Source organism: Drosophila ficusphila, unplaced genomic scaffold (genome assembly GCF_018152265.1).
Source record: "Drosophila ficusphila isolate 14025-0441.05 unplaced genomic scaffold, ASM1815226v1 contig_198, whole genome shotgun sequence".
Taxonomy (NCBI): domain Eukaryota; kingdom Metazoa; phylum Arthropoda; class Insecta; order Diptera; family Drosophilidae; genus Drosophila; species Drosophila ficusphila.
Genome location: NW_025064092.1, coordinates 8,631,520 through 8,644,714, shown reverse-complemented (window position 1 = coordinate 8,644,714; position 13,195 = coordinate 8,631,520). Strand labels below are relative to the sequence as shown.

Genomic DNA, 13,195 nt, shown 5'->3' with positions numbered 1-13,195 from the left:
TGGGAAAGGCAAAGCACTCCCAATGCCTGCTGACTACACATCGGACAAGGAGATCCCCGCGTGGCGCAGGACCCGCTACCTGGTCATCCTGATGCTCTTCACGGGAATGGCGAATGCCTACGTGATGCGAACGAACATGTCGGTGGCCATCGTGGCCATGGTCAACCACACGGCCATCTCGGATGTGGACGGGGACTCGGACTCCAGCTCTCAGGACGGGGAGTTCGTGTGGAGCTACAAGCTGCAGGGCTACATCCTCTCCAGCTTCTTCTACGGCTACGTGCTCACCCAGATCCCCTTCGGCCTGCTGATCAAGTACTGTGGTGCCCGGCACTTCCTCGGCTGGGGCATGATGATCAACTCGGTGGCCGCCTTCTTCGTTCCGCTCTCGGCGAGATCGGGTGGTGCCATCGGACTCTGTGTGGTGCGCTTCATCCAGGGCTTGGGCGAGGGACCCATTGTGCCGTGCTCGCACTCCCTGCTGGCCAACTGGGTGCCGCCGGAGGAGCGCTCCCTGGCCGGAGCCGCCGTCTATGCGGGCGCCCAGTTCGGCACCATCGTCTCGATGCCACTGAGCGGATTCCTGGCCCACCACGGATTCGATGGCGGCTGGCCGTCGATCTTCTACGTCTTCGGAATGGTCAGCACTGTGTGGTGCGTCCTGTTCATCTGGCTGGTGCCGGAGAGTCCGGAGGCGAGCAAGCACATCTCGGAGGCCGAGAGGCAGCACATCGTGCAGGCCATTTGGGAGGCCCAGCCCACGGAGGCTGGAGCGAAGATACCCTTCTGGGGCATCGCCAAGTCGCCGCCCTTCCACGCCGTTTTGGTGGCCCACGCTGGCCAGAATTATGGCTACGAAACGCTGATGACCATGCTGCCCACGTACATGTTCCGGGTGATGGACGTGGACATCCAGGCGAACGGAGTGATATCCTCGCTGCCCTACCTGGCCATGTGGCTGCTGGCCATCGCCTTTGGCTTCCTGGCCGACTGCCTCATCCGGCGCAAGTGCTCCGTGACGATTGTCCGGAAGCTGATGAACAGCTTGGGGCAATACGGACCGGCGGCGACTCTGATCGCCGTGGGATTCGTGCACCACAGCCTGTGGCTCACCTGCGTGGTCTTCGTCTTCGGCCTGGGCCTGAATGGGGCCATCTACTCCGGCTTCAAGATCAACCATTTGGATTTGTCGCCCCGCTTTGCTGGCTTCCTTATTTCGGTGACCAATTGCGTGGCCAACTTGGTGGGACTCACGGCTCCAATGGTTGCCGGTCATGTGATCGACCAGGGTCCCGTGGTGGAAAACTGGCGGATCGTCTTCTATATCTCCGCTGGGGTTTTTATTTTCAGCGCCAGTTTCTACAATATATTTGGCAGCGGCAAGCAGCAGTGGTAAAAACAACAAAATTATTAAAAGAAAAAATGGATGAAAAAATGGATGAACAAATTTAGATTGGAATGGGGAAAGAGGTGATGAGGGTGACAAGCATATGTTGTAATAGAAAACACACACAATCTGTTGCGCAAAAACCACAGACATAGAATCCGAATAGGAATACGAATACGAAACTGAAACGGCGGGCAGGACATCAATCAAATGGCCGCATGTCCTTTGGCCTGGCCGGGCCATTTAATTTCGCATTTGTGCCATTTATTTTATGGCACATCTCTGGGCCTAATTAGCAGGGATCGGATGGCCACTGGCCACTTGTCCTCGTCATGGTTTTCGGCCAAACAAACACTCGCAGCAACCGAAAATTGTCAGGCCATCAACAGGGCGTTTGTAAATTAACAATGATTTATTCGAACTTGTCCACTGTCCGGAATCTAACATGTTGGCCATGTTCGGCGGGCGAACTCAATGTTTGTTTATGAAATAAATTATTGGATCTATTTAAAGTCTCTTTCGGATCCCTTTTTGCTGAATATCTCAAATTTAATAACAAAATATGGGTTGCTTCTCTTTCTCCATTCAATTCTATTTTTGGGTTGTAGGCTTAACTGCCCTTTTAGTCAGGATTTTTCAGCAACACCTTGGATTTGCATGGACCCTTGAGCTAGCCGGTTAATCTTTGACTCGTAATACATTAAGCTTTTCAATTTTGCCCCGCAAATCGGCGATGATGTCTCCATCATCCGTTGGCCAAGCGTTGTTGGCAAAGCGTTCCGGTGAGTTTAAGCAGCTTAAGTTTCATTGCAACAATAATTTGCGTGCGGGTCTTACGGGGAGATACTAAGCATCTATATATATATATACCATGCAAACATACTTACACACTTACACACTTAAACATTGATGGTAGTAGTAGAAGCACAGGTGTGCCCGCCCACAGATACTCACCTGTGAGCCCGCAGACACCTGGCCACAAAATGTTCGCCAGTCTTGTAATAACCAGCGAGCACAAGGACATCGACTGGGAGAACGGGAGAATGGGTTCAGTGGGTGGTTGAGTGGGTGGTTCAGTGGGTGGTTGGCTGGGTGGCTGGGCTGACTTGCTCCTGCTGACTGCTGGCAAAGTTGGCCAGAATGTTAACTTGTCTGCACGTTTCGTTTTGTCGCCAGTGAAGCGACTAGATAGGGCGGGACATGTAATTGGGTTTTCACTTGATTCAACATGCGCCAAAATGTCAAAGTGCACCGCAAGTTTCCTCCTTTATTTCCCAGCTGCATCTCTCCTGTTTTACCTGCTAGCGATTCCATTCGGATTCGGATTTGGATTTGGACTCCGATTTGGATTTGGACTCTCGACTCAGGTGAAAACCGGCAACAGGGCACAAAGCCGAGGAAAACCGGGGAATTGTCATCTCGGGCGACTTGCGTCACTTGTGTTTATCCGCAGCTCACTTGGAGAAATCCCCGCCGGAGAAAGTCGAATTAACACCGAAGTGAAAGCAGGCGGAAAGCGCTCAGGGAGTACACATACTCGTAGTAACTGAATGCCATTCAAATTGAAACAGGCCTCCTCAGCAAAAACCCCCAATTGTTTGGTTAAAAATAAAGCAGAGAAAACAATTGGCTGACTTGCCAAAAATATATTTAATTTGTAAGTTGTGTGTGATTTACATTTTAAACAATCAAAGGACAGGGGAATACTTTTATTTGTGTGTTTTATTTTTAGTAAAAGTTTAGTTTTATTGTTATATTTGTTTGTAAATATCCTCTTTTGCCAGAATCCACTGTAACCGGAAAGCCGTTGCGCTGTTTTTCAGGTGCAAATCCCTGACCGCGGATCGAATGTTTCCATTATTCGGCATGAATATATGCCAATGTATATCGGTCGGTATAAACAAATTCGAATAGCCGGCCGAATGGCATCTGTAATCGGTTTTTGGCATTTGCTTTGCTGCCCGGCATTATTTTGGATGCAACAATGCGCTAATTAGGCGTCGATTCCCAAATACCGGTGCTAATTCCAATCCCCCCATCATATTGGCTGCAGCCACCGAATGGAACGCAAGTCCGAGCTTAAAAAAGATTCATTTGCGCTAATTAAATGTCATAATTTCAGCACTTGGTAGGTGGCCTTTTGCAGTCGCTCGTATTTCGTTTGGTTTTTGGTTCTACCAAATGCAAATTCGCCCGGCAAAACTTATGGCAATCGCAGTGGCTAAGCCCTTGAACGCATTTTCATCGGCTTTCAGCATTTTGCGGACCACACACGCACTCTAAATATTATGTAAGGGCATCAGGAGCCAAACCCCCAAAGAAGCTCCTCTTATGCGCTACCAATGTTTACGCTTCGGTTTTGAAAAGTTACGATAATGCGACTGGCTCCTGGCTTCGATTTCTCGATACGATTTGTGGCCCTCGAGTACAGCCAGCTCACGTGGGATGAGTGGGCGTGGTCGCTTCCTAGACTCAGATTCAGATTCAAAAGCTGCTCGTTATAACTGCACAAAAAAAAAATATTAACAACTCTTCTACAAATGTCAGGAAAATACAAGTTCCATATTTTAATATTTTGTTCAGAAAACACAGATTTTTTCGTTTTTTTTTTCGAATATCTGAAGAAGTACTTTTCCAAACGTGGAATGACATACATCGTTAAGAACGTGATAAAATTCCGAATCCGATGGTATACCCACCTAAAAATGTAGAAATTTGGCCATTTTTCGCAAAAACTAATTACCAGTGGAAAAAGTTTTTTTTTTGCCCAAAACTACAAAAAATTGCTTAAAAAAAAACAGTTTTTTGGAATATCTGAGAAAGTACTCTCCCAAATGTGGAGTGGCATACATCGTTGAATTCGTAAGAAAATTCTGATTCCTATGGTATAACCACCCAAAAAAGTTGAAATTTTGCCATTTTTCGCAAAAAATGACGATGTTACCCCTTATGAAAATTGCGAAAATTGGCCAAAAATCATATTTTTTGGATCGTCCAAAAAGTGATTGGGCTCGTTAACTGTGGTCATAAGGTGCTCAAAACAGTGTTTGGTTCCGCTGTAAGTCACTTTTTGGCCTTATTATAACCAAAAAACCACTAAAAAGATAGGATTTTCTACCAAAATTGGCAAAAATCATATTATCTCAACGGAAGTTTCCAGACCATTCCTTTTTCATACTCATCTACCCATCGATCAACGAGCGCAGCTGAAACGACGTTGGGGGATTCATCGAGGAGCAGCAGACAATTATTCGCCTTGGACGAGCAGAGTGATTTATTTATTATTAAGGTTTTATGTTACTTTAGAGATATTTGTTTAAATATAGAATATTTTATTATAGATTTTAAGTTATTATTAAATGAAAATGAAATTAAATAAAATGTTTTTTCTTGGTTTGGGGGTATATTGACAATTATGAGTGGTTTATAGAATATCCTCATAAGGAGTGGCTAAAAAGGAGATGATGGCTCAAATCCCTAAATTCGATGGAAAAAAACGAGTTCGAAAAGTATTACTGACCATTTGGACAGCCAAATTGGCAATTTCTGAAAACAAAGTACCAGGCAAACAGAAGTTCCTAGAAGGTGGAATTTATCAAATTAATTTATAATTTTATCCGAGTTTCAAACCCAATACTATCAGTGATGCTCAACACACAATCCCAGTATTTTGCGTGGATCGAGCATAGTCAAGTTTCGAACCACGACCCTTAGTACCATCCATAGAGGAAATTGTTGCATATCTTAGGGGGCTGCTGATTTTGGATATCTTATTTTGTTGCCACCTACTAGAGATTTCTGTTCGCCTGGTATTCTGTTTTCAGAAATTGCCAATTTGGCTGTCCAAATGGACAGAATCAGACGTGACGATAAATATTATTTAGATTAATTCGAAATACACCTGCTACACGTTTCTTTTTAGCTGGTGTCTAAAAAAATTCCCCACACGCCTCTCACATTAAAACAGTCAATAATTCCATTAGTTAGTTTTTATTATCTTTAAAATATCGATTTTTAAATAAATAATAAGTTCGTTTCTTATATTAATAATCTTATTATAGTTTTTTCTTTCATATTATAGTATATTGTATCGCCGACCTCCTCCTCGATGAATCTGGCCAGAAACTTTGCCATGTCCTTCGGTTTCCAGCTGCCCTCGTTAATCGATGAATCCTGAAAGAAAAAAAATATTTAATATATTAAAAAAGGTCAAATTCTATTATTCTTATATTATATTTTATATTATTATAAATAAGTTACTTATGCAAGTATATATCTTATTATTATTTTATGTTATTATTACACATTATTCTCTAATCATATACTTCAACAGAAAATCTAAAAACCTGATTCCCTTGTGTGCCTCCTGCTAAGGGCTAATAAATACTACAAAAAATGGCTTTAAAGAACCCAGTTTTTTTGCATTATCTAAGGAAGTACTCTTCCAAATGTGGAATGGCATACATCGTTGAATTCGCAATAAAATTTCCTATCCGATGGTATAAACACCCAAAAAGTTGAAATTTTGCCATTTTTCGCAAAAAATGACGATGTTACCCCTTATGAAAATTGCGGAAATTGGCCAAAAATCATTTTTTTTCCAAAAAGTGATTGGGCTCGTTAACTGTGGTCATAAGGTGCTCAAAACAGTGTTTGGTTCCGCTGTTAGTCACTTTTTGGTCCTATTACAACCAAAAAACCACTAAAAAGATAGGATTTTCTACCAAAATTGTCAACTGATCTTTCCCAAATCAGTTTTTATGAACTAACTAAAGGATCAGGATTAAATGACAATTGAATTGGATTCGGTAGCATAGATAGTTGGGCTTCTCTGGTTTTTAAAACTATACCTTGTTTGGTGTAAGTTGTTTCTTGCCGTCGTTAGATATTTTTCCATGAAATTAAATATTGTTTATTTTTATTTATTTATTTATTTATTATCACCAACAGAGAGACCCAAAGAACTCCGTGACAGAAGCAGACTGTTCGGCTGGCAACCGCAGGGTTTGAAGTCTTGCCAGCTGCAGTTCAGTCAAACCGAAGGCATTAGCTTAACCATAAGCTCGGTTAATGGCCAAATCACGGGATCAAAGGCCACCTTTGTGTTAAGAGTGAGTTGGAAGGCCGGCGACCGCAGCTCAGTTATCATGAGCCCAACAAACGGCTCCCCGCTGCCCAATTGCAGGTGCGCGTGACAGATGTCGATGCAAGCCACATAAATGGAAACGTTGACCTGGGAAAACATGTCACTCACGGCTCCATTCGAAATTAATTAGGTAAGCTGGAAGGTGAGTTCAAAACATTTATTTAATATAATAAGCAACTTAAGGAACTAAACATTTTGCTTTTAAGTGAATGAGTTCGCATGTTTTAAGGTGTACTTCTTTTACCTCAAATGTATAGAACTTGTGATTATTCTAAAATTCAGATACGACCTGACTCGAAATAAAAACAAAAATGTTTTACTGTTTTTATTGCAAATGGCAGAGGAATTTTTGATAGCGGGTATGCATTTTTGGAAATTTCAAATTGAAATACAGCCCGCGGCCGCCATTTCCTCATTTTCTAGGAAATCTCGTTAGTGAAAATGATAGTCAACCACAGGCGAGCGCACACACATTTACAGATACAAATACAGATGCAGATGCAGATGCAAGTGCGTGTGTGTGTGAGTGTGTGTTGGAATTCGTGGCAGTGACGGCTGCCACTGAAGCTGCAACAACTGCAGCACCGGAAGTGCACTTATGCCGCGCACTTCTATTTCCGCCGCTGTTTCAGTTTGCAGTTTGCCGTCTGCCGTCTGCCGTTTGCCGTTTGCCTGTGCCGCCTGCCGATAAAGATTGATGGCAGCCGGAGGTCAGAGTTCAGCCATAGAATGCCTCGATCCCCAGTGCCCAACCTTCGACCCCTTAATTGCCCATAATGCGATTCAATCGATAGATCAACAATCGAGAATCCTTCGAGTCAGCGCTGTTTGCACAACAAATGCAAATAAAGCATCGCTAGTTTAATTACTGAGCAATCATTGAGTTTTCAGGTTAGTTTTGATACAGTTCCATTTATTCTCATTGAAGCCGGTGCGTTGATTGATTGCAAAATGTATGCCAAGGCTACATAATTGAAAGGAAGTCAGTTTAAAATGAACCAGTGTGCCAGGCCATTGATTGATGGGCCATTTCAATGTTGTTCCATAACATCCACGAATTATTCGTAATTAACTCCTTTTACCTAATGTCCTCTGATTGATATTGGATGGTTGAGCTTCTCATTTTTTTCAATTTTCTAAATCTTCACACCGTAAACCCTAGAATTATCTTGGTTGAGTGAAAAAAAGGCGCAGATTGAAACATGAGCACCCATCTCGAATTTGTTTTGCTCGATTAAGATTCCAGGAGGAGTTTCGCCGAGCCATTCGATTGATGGATTGATAAACCCAGCGATTGACGGCTGGCCATCCAAGCATCCAAGCATCCAGCCAGCGGAGCGGAGTTTGTCACTCAGTTTTCCATCGAATGTCGACACGTTGCCAACACATTTGCCAAGCTCTACGGGCGGAAAAGTGGGTGGAAAAGTGGGAGGAAAGGGGGCGGAAAAGGGGTGGAGAGTGGGGATGCCACGTGTCTAGCGATGTGTCGCCATGCGATTTGAAAATATTTGCCAGCACGGAGGCGAAAATTGTAAATAATAATAAACGGTTTATAGGCGCAGCGTTGACAACGATATCTGTATGATGGCAACAAAGAAAGCTAAACTGACATCCCGAACACGAACACACCTACCAACCCACACACACACACACACACACGCATACACATGTGGCACTTGGAGTCATCGCCACCCAACACCCAATGCCAGCTACCCACTTTTCGAAGAAAGGAACGGAAGGACAACAAAAGCTAAAGCCGCACATAGTTGTTGCTGCCTTAAGTAATCCGATTTAAAATGCACCAAATACATAATACACCCGTACAATCGCATTCGCATACGATCACGTCGACTTCCAAGCCCCTACTTATTTTTATCCACTCGCCCGCCCCTTTTTCAAACGCCCCACCCAAAGAAAAGATTTGCACTTTTATTTAAAATATATTTAAATTTATTGAAAAGAAATCAGGGATTTGGTAAAAAGCAATTGCTTTGCAAATAAATATTTCTAAAAATATAAGGTATTTTTAAATCATACGATAACTAGTGTGGAGTAGTTTTTCTACGTGTACCGCCATTTTTTGTCGCCCACGCACTCTTTTCTTACCGTTATTTCCTGAGACTTCGCATTTGTCCTCAGTGTTGCTGGCGTTGTTAGTGTTGGATAACGTCAAACTACATATCGTACTTATAGTATATAGCCGGGCTTTTCTCTTCCTTATCCCCGCCAGAAACTTTTCCCCACCGCACACTTTTTCGCCCCTTTTCGAAGGCAATGTGGGTTTTGTATTTTGCGCATTACTTGCTTATTTTTTACGCTCCCTGCGTGCATGTATGTGTGTGTTTCTGGTTTAGTTTTTTTTCGTTTTGTTACCCGTGTATCTGTGCGAGTGGCGTGTGCAAGTGTGGGTGACTATCTCCGTGTGTGAGTAATATTACTCTGTTGTCGTCGCCAACGTCAGCAAAGTTGTCGCCCTCAAATTCAATCTGCATTTTATTTCATTTTATTTTACTTTTTTCAACGCCCAACTTTAAATATATCTAACTACATGACAAGGTCGGGCGGTAAGCGGTGGGCGGTCTCTGTTGGGCGGTAAGCAACAACAAAATCAGCAACAACAACAACAACAACAATGGAAACAGAGGGAGTAATCTACAGTAATCTGGCGACAACAACAAAGTGCACAAAGTGATGACAAAAGTAAACCGTACGTATGGTATATCCAAAACAAAAGCCCAATGAAGTTTATGATTTCGATTCTGCTGAACTAGAGAATCGATTTTTACTGCGGCTATATTACCATTGAATGCACTTTATTTAGGAAGAACAAAACTTTTGTTACGAAAACTAAATGGCAGAACAAAACAAAAAAACATTAACGGATTTCATGATTTCCATATGCGTATATAAAAGGATATTTCACGCATGAAACGCAAGTGACTTTACTTTTGTGATATTTTAATGTCCAGCAAATAAATGGAGAAGAATTTCGCATTCGATTTTTTGAGTACTCATCAAATCGTATGTGATTCATAAATATTTAAAAAAAATAAATGGGCAAAAGCAGAGGCGTATGAGCAATAAACTCACATTTAAGCCATTTAAATCTGTTTGTTCTTTTATGTTTACAGTACCCTTTTTAATTTGAGTTCTTTAAAATATTTTGTTCATATTAACATGACTTTGGATTTATTTGCGTTCATTTTTAGCCGACCTCAAAACTCTTGCACATTCGCTGTCCGAAAAAGTGTTGCCTACATTCGAGCGCAGTTTGTTTGTGATTCAATACATTGCGGGGGAATCAAGCAGCGCTGCCGACACACGTCAAAATAGCTACTTAACTGGAATTTAAAAATATTTTATTTTACAAAACTGCAAGAAGGCTCTTGATGAGATTCGGTGGTGCCGTGGACAGAAAAACCAAAAGCAAAGCAAGAGGATCTCAAATTTTTCTTTTGCGCACTCTTCGTGTGCTAATTGGACTTTGTCTAGTGCAGACGTACAACTACAAATACTCATCTGTAGACGGTCACCATTCACTCCGCGCGCTGCCGCGCAAGAGGGGTAATGGATGGAAATCTTCATTCTAACTCTCAACCTAGCGGTAAGCAGTTTGATTATAAAAAAATGTTCCAAATAGCTGGTAAAACACCTTCGGAGATAAGGGAAGAGATCATCAGTTTACAACGCCCACTGTGCTCAAAATCTGCGAGCACTAGTACTATAACCTCAATGCTGGCTACAGCATCAGATGCGGAAATCAGCAGTGTTTGCTCTTCCGCGAGTATGGATAAAACTAATGTTTATTACTCCCAACGCTCATCTGGTAATTCATCCCCATTACCCAGAGGTGGGGCTGCAATTGTCTCTCCAACTCTTGGTGATAATTCAAAAATTTCTTCAACTCCGTTTTCTGATGCTGCTACCAAGTTGAAGCTAAGCCAAAGCCATCTGTCGTACAAGAGGAAGAAGCAACTTTCATATACTCCTTACCCTAAGAAGGTGCACAAAGAAAAGTTATCTGGATCACCCTCAGCATCAACCAGCAAGGCAAGCTCTAGTAATAGGTTTGCCTTACTAGACATGGAGGTGGACCTAGACAGTGACAGACCTGTTGAGGAAAGAAGTAATCTTTCCTTGGCAGATGCCCAAACAGATTTAAATGATGATATGGAAACAATTGTCTCAGATAATGAATTTGAACAAAATAATTCTAATGGCAAGAATAATCCCAACAATAATTTAAAACCACCACAAATTGTTCTAAGTTTTGTCAACCTTAACGATCTATTTGATGTTATTTCGGGGATCACTAGTCTAGATAACGTTATCGTTAAAGTAAATCAGGGATCTACAGCAAGAATATTTTCCAAGGACTCTAAAACTTATAGAGACATTGTTGATCATTTTGATGAAATGGAAATTGAATTCCATACGTACCAAATGAAGGAAGATAAACCACACAGAATAGTAGTTAAAGGGCTTCATCATAGCACATTAACTAGCGAAATTGTTGCCAATTTTAAAACCTTAGGTTTTGAAGCTCTTCAGGTGCATAACCCAAGATCTAGGTCTGACCCAGATGAGAAACTCAACATATTTTTATCAATATTAAGCCATGTGCTAAAATTAATGCCATATATGATATAGTAACTCTTTGCCGCCAACGAGTGCGAATAGAAAGGATGCGTAAAAGATCTGAAATAGCTCAATGTATTCGTTGCCAAGAATTTGGACATACAGCGAAGTACTGCCGCCGGCATCCTAATTGTGCTCGCTGTGGAGAAGATCACCATACAAAGCAATGTGTTCGTCCCCAAGATCAACCGCCTACATGTATGCACTGTAGAGGGAATCATACAGCAAGCTACAAGGGTTGCCAATCTTATCAAGAATACCTTAGGCGATCGATGAGTTCAAAAAAACAATCAACGCGACAACATCCACAACAAAAACGTCAGCAACAACAGCCAATCCGAGAGCAGCAATCTCAGCAAATGCCTAACTCTTCTGCCAGCAATAATATAGGCTTATCTTATGCCTCTATTGTAAGAAATGGAATTGGTCATGCCCAGCGCCGTCTACATGATCTCCAAGCGCAGCCGCAAGTACAAAATTCGAAGAATACTCAACAACAACAATATGTGCTTGACGTTCAGTCTATATTGGAGCAACAGCAACAGCAATTTATGAAATGGCAACAACAACTTCAGCAACAGCAGCAGCAGCAATTCTTTTTGTGGTTACAACAACAGCAGCAGGAACAACAAAAGCAAAACAAACAGAACAGCCTTCGACTTGAAAGACTTGAAAATATGGTTTTCGAAATGGCCAATTCTATTAAGCAGTGGACTGGGGGCAAATCAGTGCTTCACAACAACGTTTCAGCCTCAAAATGAATACACTCAAAATCCTTATCTGGAATGTCAATGGCATTTCAGGTAAAGCCAGAGAAGTGGAATTCTTTGCGCACAACAACAACATTGATATTATACTTTTAAGTGAAATTAGGCTCAATCGAGGTGAAGTTGTCAAAATTTTCGGATATTCCTTCTATCCAGCATATAAACCTTCACGACATAATCAAGGAATGGGTGGGGCGGCGGTATTGGTAAGAAGCTCTCTCAGTCATTTCCCACAACGTATTATAGAAACGAAAAGCATTCAATTGTCTTCCATTAAAGTTGCGACCGGCTTAGGACTCGTGGATGTAAGCGCAATATACTGTCCTCCAGGCCAAAGAATTGTAGAAAGACATTTCACTGATATACTCTCTTCTTGTGGTCAGAGGTACATAGTTGGTGGTGACTGGAATGCTAGACATTGGATGTGGGGTGACACCTACAATTCACCCAGAGGCCGTGAGCTGGTTGAATCGATTTCAGCCAGAGGGTCCAAAATACTTGCCACTGGTTCACCAACGAGATACCCATATGTTCCTAGCCACACTGCTACTTGCATCGATTTTGCTTTATACCACGGAATTATGGATTCTCAAATCAATATCTGCCAAAACTGGGACTTGGAGTCTGATCACATTGCCCTTATTGTTAATCTACTAACAAATGGTTCCAATATCACCCGAAGCCCTCGGTTAATAACAAGTCGGACTGATCTCACTTCTTTCAAACAAATTCTTGATAACTCCTTTCAACTAAATTCTGCTCTGGACTCACGACAAGACATTGAGAATGCAGTTGACACTCTAACTAATAATATTTATATGGCTGCTTCTGCTTCGACGCCTTTGGAACCGGATTATCGTCCTATCAATTATGGTGTTGTTCTCACAAGGGAAGCCAAGGCGCTAATTGTAACAAAAAGGCGCCTTCGAAGAAGAGCAATTCGTTCTCAAGATCCTGAAGACCGTATTTTGTGGTACAGAGCTGCAATGCAACTTCGAACCCTTTTAAGGAGACTTCGAAGCGATTTTTTTGAGCATAAATTGTCTTCCATGGACTACACGGTGGATGCAAATTATTCACTGTGGAAATGTACAAAATCGCTTAAGCGCCAGCCCCTTAGACAGGTTCCTGTTCGGTGTCCCAGTGGTGAGCTCGCAAAAAATGAAGTGGAGCAGGCCAATGCTTTCGGTCTACATCTAGAAGAACGCTTCACTCCGTATAGCTTTGCATCGACAGTTCAGGTTAGCGAGACCCATC

General features: G+C 42.3%; 1 protein-coding gene across 1 annotated transcript; it reads left to right on the top strand.

Moving 5' to 3' along the window:
• LOC108086486 (putative inorganic phosphate cotransporter) lies at positions 1-1,437 on the top strand. Its single transcript, XM_017183409.1, has one exon. It carries the CDS (start codon positions 23-25, stop codon positions 1,394-1,396), a length of 1,374 nt encoding a protein of 457 aa, XP_017038898.1. The 5' UTR covers positions 1-22; the 3' UTR covers positions 1,397-1,437.
• Positions 1,438-13,195: the final 11,758 nt, after the last annotated feature.